We start from the raw sequence: 21302 nt of genomic DNA on the forward strand, positions 1-21302 counted from the left end.
TCACTGTTAATTCATTGCATTACCTTTCTGTAGGAGTCTTCTATCGTAGGATCGTATTTTTCAACAAATATTCCTTGAACAAACTGTACAGTCTGCAACATAAAGAAGTTCCCTTATACAACTTTCTTTATATATTTTGACATTATATAAACGTCTTAAACACATAATATTGTTCTAAGCGTACATACAATTGCCAAGAGCACGTTCCTATATTTACTGAAGGCAGACATATGTCTCTGTGTAAAATACCTGAATACGTATAAGACAACAGGCATAAATTTCCTCCAGACTGTAAACAAAATGCATTAGAGGTACATCCGTGTTCTAATACTTACATGTATTTATCCACCCAAGTTAGGGCGGATAAGTCATTTTTAAAATAGGACTGTTTAGAGCAAATGAGTTCATAATCTATGTCTGAAAGACTAACATTACTATGAAATAGTTATTTACATATCCCGGGGAAAAAGTCAACTTAATACAGTTACATAGAAACACATGTATAGTTATACAGTTTTCAAACACAAATTCAAGAGCTGTTTTGTATGGTCTACAACCTATTTTATTCGTACTATAAATTCAAAATGTGTATCCTGGACTACTGAATGGCTGTCAATATTTTCTAGAACAAGGGTGGCCAACCTGAGCCTGAGAAGGAGCTGGAATTTACCAATGTACATTGCCAAAGAGCCACAGTAATACATCAGAAGCCCCCCCCCCCCCAATCAGCTCCCCCCTCCATCCCCGCTCCTCCCGATCAGCTGTTTTGTGGCATGCAGGAGGCATGGGGGGGGGAGGGAGTGAGGGCACAGCAGGCTCAAGGGAGGGGGCGAGAAGGGGTGGAGTGGGTGCAGGGCCTGTGGCAGAGCCAGGGGTTGAGCAGTGAGCATCCCCGGCACTTTGGAAAGTTGGCGCCTGTAGCGGCAGCCCCGGAGTCGGTGCCTATACAAGGAGCCGCATATTAACTTCTGAAGAGCTGCACGTGGCTCCGGAGCCACAGGTTGGCCACCCCTGTTCTAGAACACAACTTCAGGCCAAGTCTTGCTCCCTCCTCCGCCTTCGGAGAAAAAAAAAGTTAGTTGCTTCTTTTTAGTGTTTTTGCACATTTATTAGCACTTAAGGACCCAAATGGGATTAAGGCTCCCATCGTACTAGACACTAATCAAACAAAATACTCGGACAAGGATTTTGACAATATGAAACATGTTGAGTTTATCACAAGTAAACGTCAAAGGAAGGGTGTGATGGACAGGAGCGAGAGGGAATAGTTTCAGTTGGGAGATCTGCGAACCACTGGCATAAGGGACTAACTGAAGGCAAGCTTGCTGATAAAACCAAAACCGACAGTTATCACAGCTGGTGTTTGGGGCCCCATGAAAACCACAATCACAGATCTCCCATTTAGTGGCCCCAGAAATGCTCAGATTTTATTCCCTTCTTTGCAAATACAGGTGCAATATTTTTAATGCAATATTTCAGGTTTCTTACACGTATCTTTTGATTCTGTATGACGGTATGATAACGGCGGACCACATTTTGTCTGGAAAGGACCCGAGGCTGGTGAAAACAGTTCACAATTCTACCCCAAAATGCTACATACAGATGTATCTACTCCTTGTTCTCATGTGTATTGGGAAGGGAGGGGGAAGGAAGAGGACTCATGTTTTAGGGCTCCAACAAATGACTACCCCATAGAGAATATTTGGAAAGAGTCAATATTTGTAGCTATTGACAGTCAGAAAGGTCACATGTCAAAGAATGGTAGAAATTTTGCATTTTGGATAATATGTGGCTGCTGCAGTTGTTGCTTTATGATTAATGCTATATTTGTTTATGTCACAGAGATTATGGAAGTCACGGAATCTGACTTCCAGAGACCTCTGACGTTCTCTGCTTCAACCCCAGGGGCTGCAGGACTCTGGAGCTAGCAGCCAGCAGGGCTCTGTCGGGGTTCCAATGACAGGTGACAGCAGGCCCTCTGCAAGGTTCCAGTGACATGTGACAGACTCCTGAGGGGGCCCTCCTCACAGTTCCAGCAACAGGCAACAGCCTCAATGCCTCTGGTGAGCAGCTGAGGGTGTCCCCCCTGCAGCTTCCAGCTGCTGCAGGCAGAGGGGGAACCTCCCAGCCAAATCCATGGTTATGACTTATAAATTCAAGACTCTATATCTGCTAGTATTAAAACCCACCTACCATTTAACAATCCACTCTCCTAGCACATTTAGATTTATTTCTGAAGACGAAGTCACTCAAGGTATGTTTCCAGTATTATCAGTAGCAAGTTTAACAACTTCAGTAACAGGCCTACTTTAACTTAAATATACCAAAAAGCAACACCCTAAGTGTTCCTCTTTAGGAAGTTCTCACCATCAAAATCTATAATTTAATTTTATTATATACACAACCATTTAACCAATTTGCTATTCAGTTTATATACACTACAGTTCTAGGACTCACGTAGTGTCAAAACCTTCATCCTTGGACTCTTGTTCTTGTTTAAATACCCTTCCAAACTGTCTCTTTGAACAGCAGGGTTTCTTTGCATGCTGATATTCAGGTTAAACCTATCCATAATGAATAGACTTCTGCTCCAAAAAGTGCCTTAGTTCCCCATCAAAAGACTTTAGTCTATACTAGGAACTTATAGGTAACACTAGGCCAAAAATATAAATAAATAAATGGGGAAAAAGAAAAAAAAAAAACACACCATGTGAAGAGTAGGAAGCTTTCCTGGGTGAGTACCATCAAATTCTGAAGAATCCAGACCTGCAAACACATTTAAGGACAGCACTCCAGTACAAACCCCAAAATCTTCCGCTTTCCCAGAAGCTAGGGTGGGCAGAAGAGAGGCAAGAGTTCCTCATTTTGGCTCCTTGACAGCCAAAGTAATAACCTCTTTCATATTAGTCTATAGATGGTAGGTCTGTCCTCTGGCTAGAAGATGTCTGGTACATTTTCCAAGATCTGGGCATGCATGCATAAGCAGGCATGAAAGGACAGAGAACAGAAACAATATAAAGTATACTGAGCTTTATGGAACATCAAGGGACAGCCCTCAGAAAGATGCAGCATGATGCATCATAGATAAAGAAATGGGAGCACAGCAAAGAAATAAGGTATAATCAATGCAAGAGATGCACTAAGTAGGAGTTTCAGGGTAACCACACCTTTTTTGCCTCTTCCCCTCCCTCCTTCTCCCCCAGGTCCACTCCAGGAGCACTTAGTTAGGTCTCCAGCCATTACCTTGTCCCACGGCAAGGACCTTACCTGCTTGGAGCTCTGTCCCCAAGGGGTATGAACAGTGTATTGCCAGCAATTACAAGTTACCACACAGCTCTAAGCAAGCACATTTATTCTTAAGGTAAAAACATTACAGAAAACATAATAAAAAACAAACATTTTAAATCACACATTAAACATACTAGGAGTCACCCACCCGTGTTATGGGGCCCTAGAAGCCAAAGTCTAACCCTTTTGCAAGGGTTCTCTCCCGGACAGAAGGCCCTGTTTGCTGAATAAAAAAAGAAGTTCCTGAGTCAGTTTAAACACAGCCTTTACATGCCAAAAGCTCTCTCTGTTGGTCTCTGGAAAACCCAGTTTAAACCAGTATATGTAAGCTTCCCCGAGTGGGCAACAGCTCTCTGGAGGAGTTTAAGATGAGTCACTCAGGTTGTTATCACCTTCCACTGTTCTTAGTTCCTAATAATGCTGTAGCAATCCTCCCCCACATGGAGTTACATACAATCCTGGCCTACCTTGATATATAAACAGATTCATAAACTTAGCACAATATGTTGCCTTAAAGTTACTGCATGCAGTTGTGATATCTATCACAGAGCTGCAAATACTGTAGAGTGAATATATTTTTCAAAAAGTTTCACCAGTGTTCAATGAATGTGTGACATATCCAATGTTTTCTCCAACCTGCTCTGTAGCCAATTTCTTCCTCCAACTTTCCCCAAGAACTAATTCTACGTCTGATTTCCTGCATAATCTTGTCTCCATTACATTGTCTTTTACTCTATGCTCTTCCCAATCTCATCTCACTGCTTTGCTTTCTAGGTTTGAGACCCACGTAACCCAGGGGATGCTAGACCTAAATTCTGTGGTGCTCTGGTGCAGCAGACTGAAGATTTTGCAACAGCTTTACTTTAAATTGAAAAGCCAAAGTACCAATTGTATTACTCATTTTCATATCAAGTTTATTAACTTTGGCTGACATTGGACAGGATGCTGCATGCACAACTGATTTCCCTGGAGGGGAAATTCAACTTTCAATAATTTGGGAAATAAGACTATAAGCACTTCAGGATGGATTTTTTTTAAAAAAAAAGTGTCAAACACCTGTATCAAAGTATGCAATAACGTCAGAACATTCAGATATTAGATGTTGACGGAGTTTAGACTTGCTAGCAAGATGAAGCCACCGTTAATAATTTTTTACCCAGAACTTGAACATAAATGTGCATGTCTCCCTACCAAGAAGGGGGTGACATTTAAAACAGTGATTGACAGGAATCTGGAGACCTCGGTTCTACTTTGGCTTTTACTAACCCTCCCCTCTCTGTAACTCAGTTTCCCATCTGTAAAATGGGGATAATGATGTTTACCCATCTCTGCAGAGTGCTCTGATATTCGGGTGAAAAGCGCTTTGTAAGATCTAAATATTTTTCTGCAAGTGATTGTGAGTGGCAGAGTTTGACAGAACAAAACTTGCTAGCAAGTAATTGCTGCCCCAAAGAGCAATCTACTGGTGGCCTGCAACTCCAGAAAGCAGATCCATCAGTGTGTCCCATCCTTGGTCCTACAGGTTTTTTCCCTCCCTCCAGCTGTGATAAAATAGAATCCCTTATATGTGAGATTGATAGCTGAGGACTCCTAACGTGGAACGTGTGCGTGTGTGTGTATGTGTTCTGCACTGACAATCTTGAAGAACCACAATTACTGTGGGGAAAGTAGCAGGTCTCTTCTTCCTGAATGCGTCAGCGTACACCCCACTGTAGATGCGTAACAAGCAGTATCCTGCTCATGATGGTAGCAGTGAGGAGTACCAGCTCTGTTAGTTAAAAAGTGATTTCAGAACTGCTCTCCTGAACTTAGCAGCCAGGTCCAAAGCCAAGTCCAAAGCTTAATGCTTGACAGTCAGTGAGTTACTCCATGTCAAGGAGAGAGCTTTGCAGATTTCTATCAGCACATTTTTGAAGCAGGAGAAGGATGCCACTTGAGCTTTGGTGAAGTGAGCCTTAATGTTCGGTGGGAGAGGTGTAGTAGCCAGCTGGGAATATGAGACATGTTATCTATTTCAATATTCTCTGAGAAGAGATGGCCTGAACACATGGCTATAGCCAGAAACAGATTGAGACAGTCTGAACGGTTTAGTCTCATCAACATAATAGCACAAAGTCCTGGAGACACTGAATGGGTGCACAGTTTTTTCCCGATGCAGTGTGAGATAGATAAATGAGGACTTAGTGCTATCTTATGCTGGTCCTCTGGAATATCATAAGGGGAGTTTCAGCCATAAGTGCTTCAAACTTGCTCACTTTTCTGGCTAAAGTGATAGCCACTAGAACACCTTCAAAAGAACATTCCAAAAGAGATTCAGAGGGAGGCTCCATGAGTCTAAGGAGGACTTTGTTGAGGTTCCTGGTGGGAAGAGGGTCTCTGGTGAGTAAGCATGCAATAGGTCTTTGAGAAACTTAGATACCATTAGGTGAGAAAAGAGAGCATGACTATACAGGAGGATGGGAAGCTGAAGTTGCTGACTGTAGCAAAACTTAATGAAAGACTGTTTTACGTGCAATAGGTAGTACAGAATCTATTTTCAAGGGTTGGTCTGGACCTAGTCTATTTTGGGCTGCCCATATCAAGAACCTCTTTAATTTTAGGATATGTAGGCAGCAGTCATGGTGTGTGGTATTCAGCTAACAACCTCACTGACAGGTGCACTGACTTCAAGTCTGGATGCAGTCTCTGGCCACAGTGCTGTGAGATTAGATCCAGGCAGTCTGCGACTGAGACAGGTTGATGAACAGATATTTGTAGAAGATCTGTCAACCAAAACTCTCTCTACCAGTAGGGAAGCATAAGCATGGTTGTGGTTGTGTCATTTGATTTTGACTTTACCCTGGAAATTGATGGAAAGGCATATAGAAGACCTTGTGACCACTACAAAAGGAAGGTGTCAAGTAATGACCCCAACCTCACACCTCCTCTGAACAAGAGTTCTGACACCTAGCGCTGAACAAGTATACCACCAGGATCTGCCAACACAGGAATATTGGCATGTCAAGGTTCCTTCCCCACTCTGAACTCTAGGGTACAGATGTGGGGACCTGCATGAAACACCCCCTAATTTTATTCTTACTAGCTTAGGTTAAATGCTGCCACCACCAAAGTGTTACACAAAGAACAGGGGAAGTGCCCACTTGGAAACGTCTCCCCTGCAAAATATCCCCCCCCCCCCCCAAGCACTACACCCCCTTTCCTGGGGAAGGCTTGATAAAAATCCTCAATTTGCATAGGTGAACACAGACCCAAACCCTTGGATCTTAAGAACAATAAAAAAAGCAATCAGGTTCTTAAAAGAAGAATTTTAATTAATGAAAAGTAAAAGAATCACCTCTGTAAAATCAGGATGGTAAATACCTTACAGGGTAATCAGATTCAAAACAGAATCCCTCCAGGCAAAACCTTAAGTTACAAAAAGACACAAAAACAGGAATATACATCCCATTCAGCACAACTTATTTTATCAGCCATTTAAACAAAACAGAATCTAACGCATATCTAACTAGATTGCTTACTAACTCTTTACAGGAGTTCTGACCTACATTCCTGCTCTGGTCCTGGCAAAAGCATCACACAGACAGAAAGAACCTTTGTTCCCCCCCCCCCAGCTTTGAAAGTATCTTGTCTCCTCATTGGTCATTTTGGTCAGGTGCCAGCGAGGTTATCTTAGCTTCTTAACTCTTTACAGGTGAAAGGGTTTTTTCCTCTGGCTAGGAGGGATTTAAAGGTGTTTACCCTTCCCTTTATATTTATGACATGGCGCTATGACTGATCTCTACAGTGACCACTTGAGTGGTACTAGATTGTCTGTTCAGGAAGTCTGCCAGGTTGTTGCTGACTCCCGGGAGGTGAAAAGCCGTCCAGTTATTCTGTTCTGGTGGCATCATGCTCAGAGCTAGATAGCTTCCAGACATAAGAGAAATGAGTGTATGCTTCCTTGCACATTGCCAGTCAAAATCCGCATGGTGGATTTTAGAAAAATAGGCAGGAAAGCTATGTAGATTAGCCTGATGGCTTAGAGCTTCAAGACACTGATGTGGAAGAGTCTCAGGTCTTATAGGGACCAGTTCCCTTGCATATGCAGGTTGTCCAGGTGCGCTCCCTGTCCTATTTTTGGGTTCCTTCCACCATGTCAGTCCTATTTAGCGTTTTGCTAGGAAATAGACTTATCTGAGTTAGTGCTGGAATGGCCATAAGTCAGTGGTCTCCAACCTTTTTACGCCCAAGATCACTTTTTGAATCTAAGGGCAACCCAGAATTTACCCTGCCCCTTCCCTGAGGCCCCGCCCTCTCCCCCTTCCATTGCTTGCTCTCCCCCACCCTCACACACACACACCAGGCTGGGGCAGAGGGATTCGCAGTGTGGGAGGGGGCTTCGGGCTGAGCCTGGGACAGGGGCTGGGGTGCAGGAGAAGGTGTGGGGTGCAAGCTCTAGGAGCGAGTTTGGGTGCAGGAGGGGGCTCTGGGCTGGGGCAGAGTGTTGGGGTATAGAAGAGAGTTTGGGGTGCTGGCGCTGGGAGGATCAGGGTGGTGCTTGGGGTGCAGGATGGAGTACTGGCTCTGGGAGGGGGTCAGAGTGGGGCTTCGGGTGCAGGCTCTGGGAGGGGGCTCAGGAATGGGGTGCAGCCTCCCGCCGGGCAGCACTTACCTCCGGCGGCTCCTGGTTAGCAGCACGCACAATAAGGCTAAGGCAGGCTCCCTGCCTACCCTGGCCCTACACTGCTCCCAGAAGGGGCCAATGCACCCCTCTGGCCCCAGGAGGGGGATGACAATTGGCTCCATGCACTGCCCCTCTCTGCAAGCACCGCCCCCCACAGCTCTTTTGGCCAATGGGAGCTGCGGGAATGGTGTTTGCAGGCAGGAACAGAGTGCGGAGGCAGACCCCTGCCCCTTCTCCCTGCCCCCAGGGCTGCACTGGCCGCTTCCGGGAGCGGTGTGGGGTTAGGGGAGGCAGCGAGTCTGCCCTAGTGGCAGCCATGCTGCACCGCAGGAGATCGCGATCGACTGGCTGGTGACCACTGCCATAGGTGAAGTCTAGCAAGCAACATTACGTATGAGCACGCTGACATATGGCTTAGCAGCCCCAAAACACAGGTACCATCATTGTTGGGTTTACTTTTATCTAGAATAATAGCTAATGCATTCACAAGACCGTCTTTGGCAAGGTACACTCACTGACCTGGAATCGATCAGTGTTCACAGTCTTATCTAACAGGCTAAAGGCTTATTTTTCTTCGTTCACTAAAAAATCCAGTTGAAAGAACAGGCTAGGTTTGCTACTATCTCCTGCTGAGAACTGTCCTTGAGCCAATTTGAGGTGGAAGGAGACAGAATGATAGAGACAAGTGTTTCCATTCTGAATCTGAGATGGTGTAAGTATTTGTGAGTCTCTCAGATCTAGGAGAGGATAGAGAATCCCCTTCTTCACTGAGACAAGGAAATATTTGAGTAGAAGCCTCTTCCTCTGTACTTCATGGGTACCTCTCAGAGCTCCCAGACAAAGCAATGACACCACTTCTAATTGTAACAGGCTCTTGTGAGATGGGTCCCTGAAAAGGGAAGGGGATAGGTACATGATTAAGGAGTGGAAATGTACAGGGTAGCCTTGGGAGATGTTCAATGCCCATTTGTCAGCTATGATGGCCACCCAGGCCTAGTGGAAATGGAATGTCTCCAGAAGGGATATGGATCCCTCCAGGACAAATCTCAGGCCCTTACTGGGCTCAGTCACAATACCAAGAAAGAAGTCACCATGGCGTCTCTTTTCCACCAGGCCATTCCAGTTCTGATTGAGGACACAGAGGCTCTGCCCTTGGAGTAATGTTGGATCTCCTCTTTTTGTAATTTTCCTTAGTGCCTGGAGCAACGTTTGAGTATCTGGCTTTGATTCAGTGACACCTCTATAGTGAGAAGTGCTGGCTTTGCTGCCTGGGCAGCTGGTGACTTTGAGGGGGTTGGCTAGTCAGTGCCAGTTCTGATGGCATCCTTTTCACCCTCTTTCTACTGCCCAATTCCAGTGTATAACTTGTGCTTGACTTGAGGGAGCACTGGCTGATATTGGCTTATCTGGTGTCGCTCTGGGAGCGACCATCACCTCTAGGTCTCAAGTGACCCATAAGGACTGTCCTAACAGATACAGCTTGAGCTGCACATCCCTGGATTTGCAGGTGCTGGAGAAAGAACACTTGCACGCAGAGGCCTCTCTGGGATGTGGCTCTACCAGAAGCAAAAAAGAGGCACTGGCTATGTCCATCCTTGAGAGGATCAGTCAGTCACAGGACAGGCAGGGTATGAAACCTGAAAGTCTGGACTTTGCCATAAGGCATGGTGGTTAGTGTTAAGCACCCACCCTGCTGTACACAGCAGAAGGTGGTCTACAGTTTCAGAGCATCTAATTTGATGGGAGCGTGAAAATGAAAATTTCTTCACAAAGTTGGTTTAAAAATGGTTTCAAAGTTTCTACAGAGTAGCAAGTTGGACATTTGCTAAATTGTCTTGTTGCCATGAGCAGCAAGATGGAACTGAGGCAGGATTCCAGTTGACTGCCCTTTATGAATATAAGGAGACAAGTAGCCCCAGACACTGCTATTCAAAAGTCTCTGATCTCCGATACATGTGCACCTACAATGGGATCCACACACACAGAACTAAGTTTAAAATACAAACAAGCTCCTGAACAGATTTAATATCAAGTTGCTCAAAATTGTACCTTTTTGAATTTTTACATCAATCAAAGCAAAAGCAGGCAAGTTGTAAGCTACCTCAAATACAGGGTTCATAATGAAGACACTGATTTAATGCCTATTGCAGTTAAGATTATTAGAACATTTTAGGCAAATTAAGTGCAAATATAGATTCACCAACAAAAAGTCAATCACTTCATTTATTGACAGGCATAAACCCAAGAGATATTCCAAATCTGCACTAATGGTAAAAACAAATTTGATTTTACGAAACTGTACATCACCCCAGACTTACATATGCTGCACTGTCCCACTCAAACATTTAACACTAATTTAACCCAAACTGAGAGCAAACCAGGACAATTTCTACACTCAGATGCATAAGAAATAAGTCCCTGCAAATGGCCTCATTCTCCCACTACGGCTAAAACGGTATGGCTGCACACCAATACTAAATATAGAAATATGGTTGGCCAGAATAAATTAGGAAGTGGAGAGACTTACTACTTTTATCAGATTAACAACCAAGCAAAAGTGGGCACAACGGAATGAACTGAAAAAGTGAGATTAAATTTTACAAAACCAGTATGTATACATACTGTAACCCAAGTATGCTGTTTCAACTTCGCTGTACTCCGTTTTGTATTTTTTGCCCTTAGAACTGTTGACCATACAGATTAAGTATTATGTTTCTCCAATTAGTAATTCAAATGAAATTGCAGCAACAAAAATACTGTCTAGATCAGTGGTGTTATGCATTCTGTGGCAAGGGCCAAATTACTTTTCATTTAAGAGTCCAGGAATAGAGTGGACTGGCAAAAGGCAATATTTGTGGTCTTGCCCAACTTCAGAACGGGCCTTCTTAGCCAGGTTAAGTATCACATTTACTTAAACATTTGAAACCTTCCTTCCTCTGTCCAGTAACTCACTCTGTGCAACCCTCCTGCTCCTCCCTACCCCCAAGCACTTTGGGAATCCCATCACTATTTCAACAACTTCCTCTTCCATCTGAAGAAATCCTTTCCCCTTCTCCCCATCCCATCTTTGGGGAAATATACTCCATTTCTCTACCACTGCAGAATTCCCTTCCTTCCTCAACTCTGGACATTTGGAGAGAGTAAGTAATGAACAGAAGCATCCTCTTTCCTCAGCCTGGTCTCACGAGGCTCAATGGTGGCAGCAGCAGCAAGAGCCAAGAGAAAGCAGAAGCCCAACCCTGCAGGCTCAGCTACGGTGGTAGTGAGGTAGAGAGAGGGTAGGGAGAGGCTCAAAAATAGACCACTCCAAGACTCGGTTGCAGCACTGGGTGGAATGGCTTTGGTACCAGTACCCAATCAGGCATGAACTCCTCAGTAAGTCTTCCAGAGCAGTATATCTCCTCACTATACTGGTGAATGTAACCAAGAAAATATCAGGGTGGGGGAGAACAAAAAACAAAAACAAAACAAAACACCGCACCACCATTGTGTCAGTAGCTAGCACAGTCATCCAATGAACTGGGAACTGACCTGACCAGAATCTGTTCCAATTCCACCCCTGTAACTGACCAAATATATGAGTGACCTTTGATAAGTTATTTCACCTTGATAGCCTCAGTTTCTCACTGTGCAGTAGAGATGTACTTTCCTTCCTTTGCAAAACATTGAAAGCTATGGCTGAAAAGCACTATGACTGCGAAGTATCAGCAAAATCAGACATAGATAAAGTAAAACTTAGATCTTAGACATATTTCAAGCTTAATCTTCAAGTTGATGAGATCAGGAAGAATTAGTTCCTAAGGTTAAGTTAAGCATCCTTTTAGTACTAAGGGTCTGATTTCCAGCAGTTTGGCAAGTGTACATTCATGCACACAAATGGGCACCAGATACTGGATGTGCATGCACAAAGCCCAAGCTTGCCTATATACATGGGGAGGTGAGTGTCTATATCTAGCCATGCACATGCTAGTCATTAGTTTCCATGCACATATGGAAGTGTTCATGAAAGTACACCTACCTACTAACTAAAAATAAGGTCTCAAGTCAGTAGAAAAAGAAAAGTCTAAACTGCTTCAAAAGAGATTAGTTACAGTAGTTAAAGGAATACCACTTACCAGAGCAGACTTTCCAACACCTCCTGATCCAAGAACAACTAGCTTGTATTCACGCATGGTGAAAGTGTTAAGTCACCCCCTTGATACCTAAAATACACAAAAAAAATTAGATCCCAAACTTCTGCTAAAGGACAACCACATTACAAGAATGTAAATATATTACAGTATTAATGTATTGTAACTATGCTTATAGCTATGTATCTATCAGATGTTCACTGTTTGAGATAACTAATTTTAACACTAATTTAATATTGGCTGATAACTGCAGGATACCTACCACTACATGAACTAAGGCAGGCATAATCTAAGCAAGCTGCCTCTTGATTTACTATACAATATGGAAACAACAGACCCTAACTGGCAGTCATAACCTGTACTCAGGATTACTATTAATAGCAGCAATTCTACTTATCCACCAATTTAAAAGTATGCCTCCTGAATACTTTCCTCATTGCCAGAACAGTTAAATTTATACCATTTTGAAAACTGTTTCTAGTTCAATACCAAAAGGATCACACTATGTATCTCTGCATGTGCTGCCTGCACTAAGATCCATTACAAAATATTTCAGCCTTGTGAGTACAACTAATTATATATCAATAACTAGTTTTTCCACTCTGTAAAACAGCTTGTGGCTTTTACTGCACTGCCTAGGGTTAGAAAGTCTTTATATTGCCCAAGGTCTCCACCATTGTGTCCACTGGTTTACTGAACAGTTAAATTCTCTCCCAAGTATTTGGAAGCAGCCAGCAATTTTCTTTACCTACACACAGGCTTTCCAATAACGGAGGCACATATACATACGGGACACTGTTCACAGACTAAGTCAGAAGGGACCATTAGATCATTTAATCTGATCCTGTACAACACAAGCCTGTTCTTTGAGAATTTCATCCAGTTACTCCTGTGAACCAAACAACTTCCCTTGGTAGTTTGTGCCAATGGTTAATCAAAAATTGGTATCTTGCTTCTAATTTGAATTTGTCTGCCTTTAACTTCTAAATATTGTTATACCTTTTTGATAGATAAAGCAGCCCTCTAGTATCTGGTACTCTCTCGCTCTGTGAGGGGACCTGCACACTATAATTAAGTCACCTCCTGATTTTTTTAAAAAAAAAATATTTTTTGAGGCACTAAACAGACTGAGCATCTTCAGTCTCTCACTGCAAGACTCTTTTCAGCCCTCAAAAAATGTGGTTATTCTCTGCACCCTCTCCAGTTTTTCAACATCCTTATAAAAATGCTGAATCCAGTTCTGGAGTCAATATTCAGGATCTCTCTCACCATTACCATATGCAGAGATAATAGGAATAAGGAAGGTTACTTTTAATTACTTCCCTACTTATACATCCAAGGACCACATTAGCCTGTTTTTGCTACTGCACTGCTGGGGCCCTACCAAATTCATGGCCCATTTTGGTCAATTTCACGGTCATAGGATTTTAAAAATTGTAAATTTCATTTCAACTATTTAAATCTGAAATTTCATGGTATTGTAATTGTAGGGGGTCCTGACCCAAAAAGGAGTTGCAGGGTGTAGTGTTGCAAGGTTATTGTAGGGGGAGGGTTGCGATACAGCTACCCCTATTTCTGTGCTGCTGCCTTCAAAGTTGGGTGCCTGGCCAACAGCCACCGCTCTCTGGTTGCCCAGCTCTGAAGGCAGTGCAGAAATAAGGGTGGCAATACTGTGACACCCCTCCCACCCAAAAAAACAAACAGAAAAAAAAACCACACTTTGCAAACCCCCCTACAACTGCTTTTTGGGTCAGGACCCCCAATTTGAGAAACACTGGTCGCGCCCATGAAATCTTTATAGTATAGGGGAAACACACACAAAAAACCAGATTTCACAGGTGGAGACCAGATTTCAAGGTCCATGATGCATTTTTCATGGCTGTGAATTTGGTAGAGCCCTAATCATTGCACTGGGAGCTCATGTTCAGTTGTAACTCCACTAATGATCCTTAAATCCTTTTCAGAGTCACTGCTCTCCAAAAAGAGTTTTCAGCTCTGCAAGAATGGCCTTCATTTTTTGCTTCTAGATTTATCACCTTCCATTTGGCGATAGCAATTTGTCTTTGATCAAATAGGCCCAGCATACCAAGTGATCCAAATCATTGTGACTACCCTGTCATCAATATTTAGCACTCCACCAGTCTGTATGTCACAAGATTTTAAAATCAGCAGCTATTTTATATTTACTTCCAGACTACTGATAAAAATATTGAGTGGCATTGGGTCTAGAAGAGATCCCTGGAATTCTAAATTTCTGGTTCAGAAAGCTGCCCTTAACATAGGAACTTCTGATAAAACCTATACTTAACTGTTACGTGTGAAGTGTGAGGTAATATTTTATAGCACTGAGTTCACATAGCTCCTTAAGCCCTACCCCAAAGGCCTTCTAAACTAGCCTTAATACATGTTGCCATTTTCAAAGTCCTCAAAAACCATCTAGGAATTTTGCTGTCTAGTCCTGAGGAATCTGTAGCACGTACCGACCGTAGTTTTTTATTCTTTATCCAAAGTATTTTGCCTCCACCCTCCACTAAGTCTGGAGATTTAAGTTAGTAAAAATGCTTTGGGCATACCCCCAGTTAGTTTGAATAAAGGAAATATCTTTAAGAATAGTTAGCTCTCTTCTTGCCTGGAAAGAAAAAAAAAAAAAAGATAAGCATTCCAACTAGCAGTTATAAAAGTTTAGAAAGTGATACATTTTTATCCTCCCCTTACTCAGTGTTCTAAAAGCTTGAGGGAGTTCTAAACAGGAATGCATATATTATCTATAGATTTCTTCCAGCAACAGTCATAGCAAGATTAAGATGTTCCACAAACAAAAACCTTCCTTTCATATACACACACACACACAGTCAAGATGCCCTGTGACCTGAAAAAAAAAAAACCAAACCAATGTGTCATCTTTCAGGAAATGGATGCCTGATGGCGTGGAAGTTACATAATACTCATATTTGAAGTTCACTAATAGGCTGATCTGGTGATTGACTACTACCCGAACATCCATTGCTTTGCTTGTGTTTGGAATAGTTGTATCAATACTACCATAGTTCTTCACCTCTTTGCTGCGATACTGTCTATCCATGCTCCCCAAAACCTCATTTCATGCTATACAAAAGTCATCTACAAGGTACCATCATTGTTAGCAAGTCTATGTAGTTACATACACTGTTATTGTAGCAGTGTTCATTCCAGGATATTAGAGAGTGTGAGTGAGATCTTTTAGTGGACCAACTTCTGTTGGTGAAGAGACAAACTTTCAAACTTGGAGCTCAAAAGCTTGTCTCTTCCACCAACAGAAGTTGGTCCACTAAAAGATATTACCTCACTCACCTTGTCTCTCTCTCTCTCTCTGAGGTGTTACGACAGTGACCCCACTGATACCTGACAAGTAGGCACGTTTTAATTGAGCTCCAGATAAAATCTCCATTGTACACTTGCTCCACAGAGCATCAGCATAACAGAAGTAATATACAGACAAAAAAAATACACCAGACACGGGAAACCTAAGAATTACTCTGATCTGACCAAGCATGTATACAATCAAAGCTCCAGGATTGTCATTTTAACTTTACTTGATGAAGTAATGCCCAGAATTTGTTTCTGAATGTAGAACATCAAAATATAGGAAGTACATAGAATTGGACATTGCTAGTTAGCACATTTTGTACTGTGTGTGTCAAAGTAGTTATATAGCAATGTTTCATTCAGTTTTTATTTTTACAAAATGGACTATAGTACAATTAGAATGATTAGTTAAAAACTAAGTTATATTGTCAATGTCCTAGCCTTGCTTTTTAAAAGCAACGTTTGTAAAAATAGTGGATGTTGCAAGTTAGGAAGTGAACAATTGTTCTGGGTGAACTAATGAGTTTTAGGGTACAAGAATTTTTGTAATAACTTCAAGAAAACAGTAATGTAAGGTACAAGGAATGATATAAAAGTGAAGACAGCATGTGCTTTCTTTTTTCCCCAGGGGGGAGGAGAAAGTTTTTCTATTTTTTGGGTAAGTACTAACAGGTGTCAGCTAAAATAAGTACACTTGCAAAGGAACTGCCACCCTAGAACACACCTGAGATCCATACAGTCCAAAATCCCTGTCTCTAACAGTGGCTATTTCCAGATGCTTCAAAAGATGCAAGAACCCTTTAGTAAGTAGAGGTGGGATAATCTGCTTCCCATAATAAGTCTTAAACCAATCTCTAGCTATTAAAGTTTAATATCCCTTCCAAAAATGTTACCAACCATTATTTATAAAAACTCTAGACATTTAAATGCCTATAAACTGAAATTCAAATCCTGAAACTCAAAGGAGTGTCATATCAAAAGTGGAAACTAAGTCAAAATACAAAGGATGAAAATAAAAACCCAACAAGCATGTACGGACAAACTTAGAAAGTCAAGGCAAAAAATTAGATTGAACTAGCTAGGGACAAAAGGAAACTTTTTTTCTTTATTAATGTGGGAAGCAAGAGGAAGACCAAGGACAAGGTAGGCCCATTACTCTATGACAAAGGAAAGACAGAAAACACAGCAATTGCTGAAGCATTAAATGCCTTTGTTTCTGTTTTCACCAAAAAAAGTTAGCAGTGATTGGACAACATAGTTAAATCAGTGTAAATGGAATAGGATCGGAGGCTAAAATAGGAAAAACAACATATTAAGAATTACTTAGACAAGTTAGAAGTCTTCAAGTCAGCAGGGCCTGATGAAATGATCCTAGAATACTTAAGGAACTAGCTGAAAAGATCTGAGCTATTACTGATTATCTTTGGGTATGTCTTCACCACCCGCCGGATCGGTGGGCAGCGATTGATCGGGGATCAATTTATCGTGTCTAGTCCAGGACACGATAAAAATCGACCTGAGCGCTCTCCTGTTGACTCCTGTACTCCAGCACCAAGAGAGGCGCAGGCAGAGTAGACGGGGGAGCAGCAGCAGTTGACTCACCGCGGTGGACACACCATGGTAAGTCACGGTAACGGTAAGTTGCATAACTCAGATCGAACCCCACACCCCTAGTCTACACCAGGGCTCTGAGAACACATGGAGGATGGGAAAAATCCCAAACGACCAGAAGAGGGCAAATATAGTACCTATTTATAAAAAGGGGAATAAGGGCAACCAAGGGAATTACAGACCAGTCATCTTAACTTTGGTACCTAAGCGAGCAAATAAGCAATTTGTAAGCACCTACAAGAAAATAAGGTTATAAGAGCATGGATTTGTCAAGTACAAATCATGACAAACCAACTTAATTATCCTTATGAAACAATGAATTCACACTGCTGTGGCTCTTTTGGGAAATGCTGATCACTAATTTGACTCCTGAATCGCCGAGTATCACTAGCCTAGATGAACCTTCTATAAAGGTGTGCGCACAAATGGTTGGAAAAGCATACTCAGAATCACAATCAAGCTGGAATGACATACTGGAGTGGAGTCCCACAATGATCTGACCTGGGTTTGGTTCTATTCAATAGCTTCATAAAGGATTTGGATAATGACAGAGTACACTTATAAAATTTGCCGACAATACTAAACAGAAAGGTTGCAAGCACTTTGGAGGACAGGATTAGAATTCAAAATGATCTGGACAAACCGGAGAAAAGGTCCAAAATATGAAATTCAATAAGAACAAATTATAGCATTATCTTTAGGAAGGAATAATCAATTGCACAAATAGAAAATGGGAAATGACTGCCTAGGAAGGAGTTCCGCAGAAAAGGATCTGGGGATTATAATGGAACACAAACAATCTGAGTCAACCATGTCATACTGTTGAGAGAGAAAAAAAAGCAGACAGACATTCTGGGATATATTAGCAGGATTGTTGTAAGCAAGACATAAAAAGTAATTCTTCCACTCAGCACTGATAAGCACTCAACTGGAGTATTGTGTCCAGTTCTGGGCACCACACTTCAGGAAAGATGCTGAAAAATTGCATAAAAGGCCAGAGGAAAGTAAAAAACGGTTACACACCTTCTTGTAACAGTTCTTAGAGATGTGCTGCTCATATCCATTCTAATTAGGTGTGCATGTGCTGCATGCGCAGTTGTTGGAAAGTTTTCCCTTAGCAGCTCCCATTGGGTTGGCTAGGGAGCCCCCTGGAGTGGCACCTTCATGGCGCTCAATATGTGACCCTGCCGACCTGACCCCCCTTCAGTTCCTTATTGCCAGCTACTCCGACAGAGGGGAAGGAGGGTGAGTATTGGAATGGATGTGAGCAACACATCTCGAAGAGCAGCAGCACAATTACCTCTGCTTTGTCCCTGAGGATCTTGAGCAGCACCTTGTGAATGAGTGGGACTGGTGGGAAGGCATACATGAGGCAGTCTCCACAGGGTAGCAGGAACACGTCTGTGATTGGACCCAAGCTGTGTTTCTGGAAGGAGCAGAACATTGGGCACTTTCTGTTGCTCCGGGTGGCAAAGAGATCGACCTGGGGAAACCTTTGGAAGATGGAATGAAGGACATCCGGACGGATGGACCACTTGTGGTTGCAGAACGATCTGCTGAGGTGATCCGCTAGTTTGTTCTGCACTCCTGGGAGATAGCCCACTCCATTCACCTGGAGGCAACCTATGCAGAATTCCCGTAGCTGGAGGGCTTCCTGACATAGCTGGGAGGAATGGGCTCCACCTGCTTGTTGATGTAAAACATAGCAGTGTTGTCCATCATCACTGCCATGCACTGGCCTTGCAGCCGGGATTGGAAAGTTTGGCATGCTAGTCGTACTGCTCTGAGCTCCCTGATATTGATATGGAGGGAGAGTTCGTCCTGCGACCACAGGTCCTGTGTTGGGAGATCTCCCAGATGCGCCCCATCAAACCCAGAGCTGATGCGTCCGTTAGTAGGGACAAGAAGGGCTGTGGGCTGTTGAAGGGAACACCTTCGCATACCATCTGAGGGTTGACCACCAATGTTGGGACTCAAGTATGTGTCCTGGCACTGTCATTACTGAGTCCAGGCTATCGCGTTCTGGGCGGTAGACTGACATGAGCCATGCTTGGAGGGGCCTGATCCTCTGTCAGGCATGCTGGACCACGTAAGTGCAGGCTGCCATGTGACCAAGGAGACTCAGGCATCCCCTTGTGGTAGTGGTCGGGTACCGCCTGAGGTTTTGCATAATGTCTGTTATGGCTTGGAACTGGGTCTCTGGCAGGAACGCCCTTGCCTGTACAGAGTCCAGCACAGCATCGATGAATTCTAATCTTTGGATTGATAAGGTTGACTTGTTCATGTTGAGAAGGAGTCCCAGTCTTTCGAAAGTGGATTGACTAAGCAGACTTGAGATTCCACCTGCTCCCTGGTATGCTCCCGGAGCAGCCAGTTATCTAGGTATGGGTATACCTGTATCTCCCTCCTCAGAAGGAAGTCTGCTACGACCAACATGCACTTGGTGAACACTCATAGGGCTTTCGACAGGCCGAAGGGGAGGATCGTGAACTGGTAGTGTTTGTGGTCGACTACAAACTGCAAGAATCGTCTGTGCACAGGTCAAATGGCTATGTGAAAGTATGAGTCTTTCCTATCGAGGGTGACATACCAGTCTCCTGGATCCAAGGATGGGATAATAGAGCTCAGGGAGACCATGTGAAACTTCAACTTTATCATGAACTGGTTGAGCCTTCGCAGGTCTAAAATGGGTCTGAAACCCCCCCCTTTGCCTTGGGGGGTAGGAAATAGTGGGAGTAGAATCCCTTGCCCGAAAGCTCCTGAGGAACCTCCTCCACCGCCCCTATGGCAAGAAGCTACTGCACCTCCTGGATAAGGAGCTGCTTGTGAGAAGGGTCGTTGAAGATGGACGGGGAAGCGGGGGGGAGCAGAATTGGAGAGAATATCCCACTTCTACCGTGAAGAACCCTGTGGCCCAATGTTATTTGGGACTAAGCACAGTAGAAGTGGGACAGACAGTTCAGAAAACATGGGTAAGGATCCGGTGGAGAGACAGGTGCGCCATCCTCAGTGGCACCTTCAAAAGGCCGGTTTAGAGCCTGATGAAGGTTTGGACTGGCCTTGGCCCTGCCCCAAAGGGGGATTGTAAGGCTTGAGCCTCTCGTTCTTGCTCCTTCGTCTACAGAAATCCTGCCTTGGCTGAGGAGGATATGGGTGCTGTTGTTGTGGCTGGGGCTTGGAGTGCTTGGGTTTGGTTGCCGGCATGTGCATCCGCAATGACTTCATGGTAGCCATGGAGTCTGTCTGCTTGGAGAATAGCCCTGCGCCCTCAAAGGGAAAGTCTTGCAGGGTTTGCTGCACTTCGGGGGGTAGCGTGGACACCTGAAGCCAGGATGACCTCCTCATGGCTATGCCTGAGGAGAGGGTACGGACGGTTGAGTCTGCAGAGTCTAGGGAAACCTGCCGCAAGGTCTGTGCCACCACCTTCCCTTCCCTGACAATGGCGGAGAATTCGGTCCTAGAGTTTGCAGGGATCAGCTTGTTAAACTTCAACATGGAGGCCCATGCGTTGAAGTTATATCTGCTGAGGATAGCTTGCTGGTTAGCTATCCTCAGCTGAAGGCCCCTAGTGGCAGAGACCTTCCTACCAAAAAGGTCCATCCTTTTTATCTCCTTAGATTTGGGGGCCGGCCCTTGCTGTCCCTGACGCGCTCTCTCGTTAACCGCCGACACGACCAGAGAGCAAGGCTCGGTGTGAGAACAAATATTTGTAGCCCTTGGAAGGGATGAAGTATTTGCATTCCACACTCCTGGCGGTTGGCAGAATTGAGGCTGGGGGTCTGCCACAGAGTCTTGATATTTCTCTGAATTGATTAACCGGAGATGGACCTTTAAGAGTAAGGTCTACCATGGGGTTCTCGGCCTCGAACACTTCCTCTGCTTGCAACCTCATGTTCAAGGCAATCCGCCTCAGAAGGTCCTGATGTGCCCTGTGGTCAGTGGCCCAAAGCTGAAGCCCCTGCCACAGCCTCGGCAGGGGATGAAGATGAGGTGGCTGTAGCCAGACCCTGCAGCTGGTCCTGTGCTGGGGTCGCCTCAGCTATGGCCAGAGCCTCAGGGGGCGGCTGGGTCAGGGTGGCCTAGGATCCCCAAGATGTAGGCCTGTCCCTGGCAGTGAGAGGTGGTCGGTGTTCCGAGGTAACAGACCATGAACCCCGTGAAAGCAAGCCCTGGGCCTGATGGTAAGCCCAGGGGGTTCACAAGGGCCACTGCGTCTGTGCCTCCCTTCGATGCCTCTTGGACCTATGCTGACTGTGCCGGGAATA

The 21302-nt window shown here is 44.0% G+C and overlaps 1 protein-coding gene across 1 annotated transcript in view; it reads right to left on the reverse strand.

Moving 5' to 3' along the window:
- RAP1B (RAP1B, member of RAS oncogene family) overlaps positions 1–21302 on the reverse strand; it is a 77725-nt gene that overhangs the window by 25274 nt on the left and 31149 nt on the right. The window contains exons 2-3 of the mRNA XM_074942086.1: positions 12067–12153; positions 24–92 (exon numbers count right to left, since the gene is read on the reverse strand). Coding sequence (XP_074798187.1) covers positions 24–92; positions 12067–12123 — 126 coding nt within the window. The 5' untranslated portion in view covers positions 12124–12153. The remainder of the gene's footprint in view (positions 1–23; positions 93–12066; positions 12154–21302) is intronic.

Source organism: Natator depressus, chromosome 1 (genome assembly GCF_965152275.1).
Source record: "Natator depressus isolate rNatDep1 chromosome 1, rNatDep2.hap1, whole genome shotgun sequence".
Taxonomy (NCBI): domain Eukaryota; kingdom Metazoa; phylum Chordata; order Testudines; family Cheloniidae; genus Natator; species Natator depressus.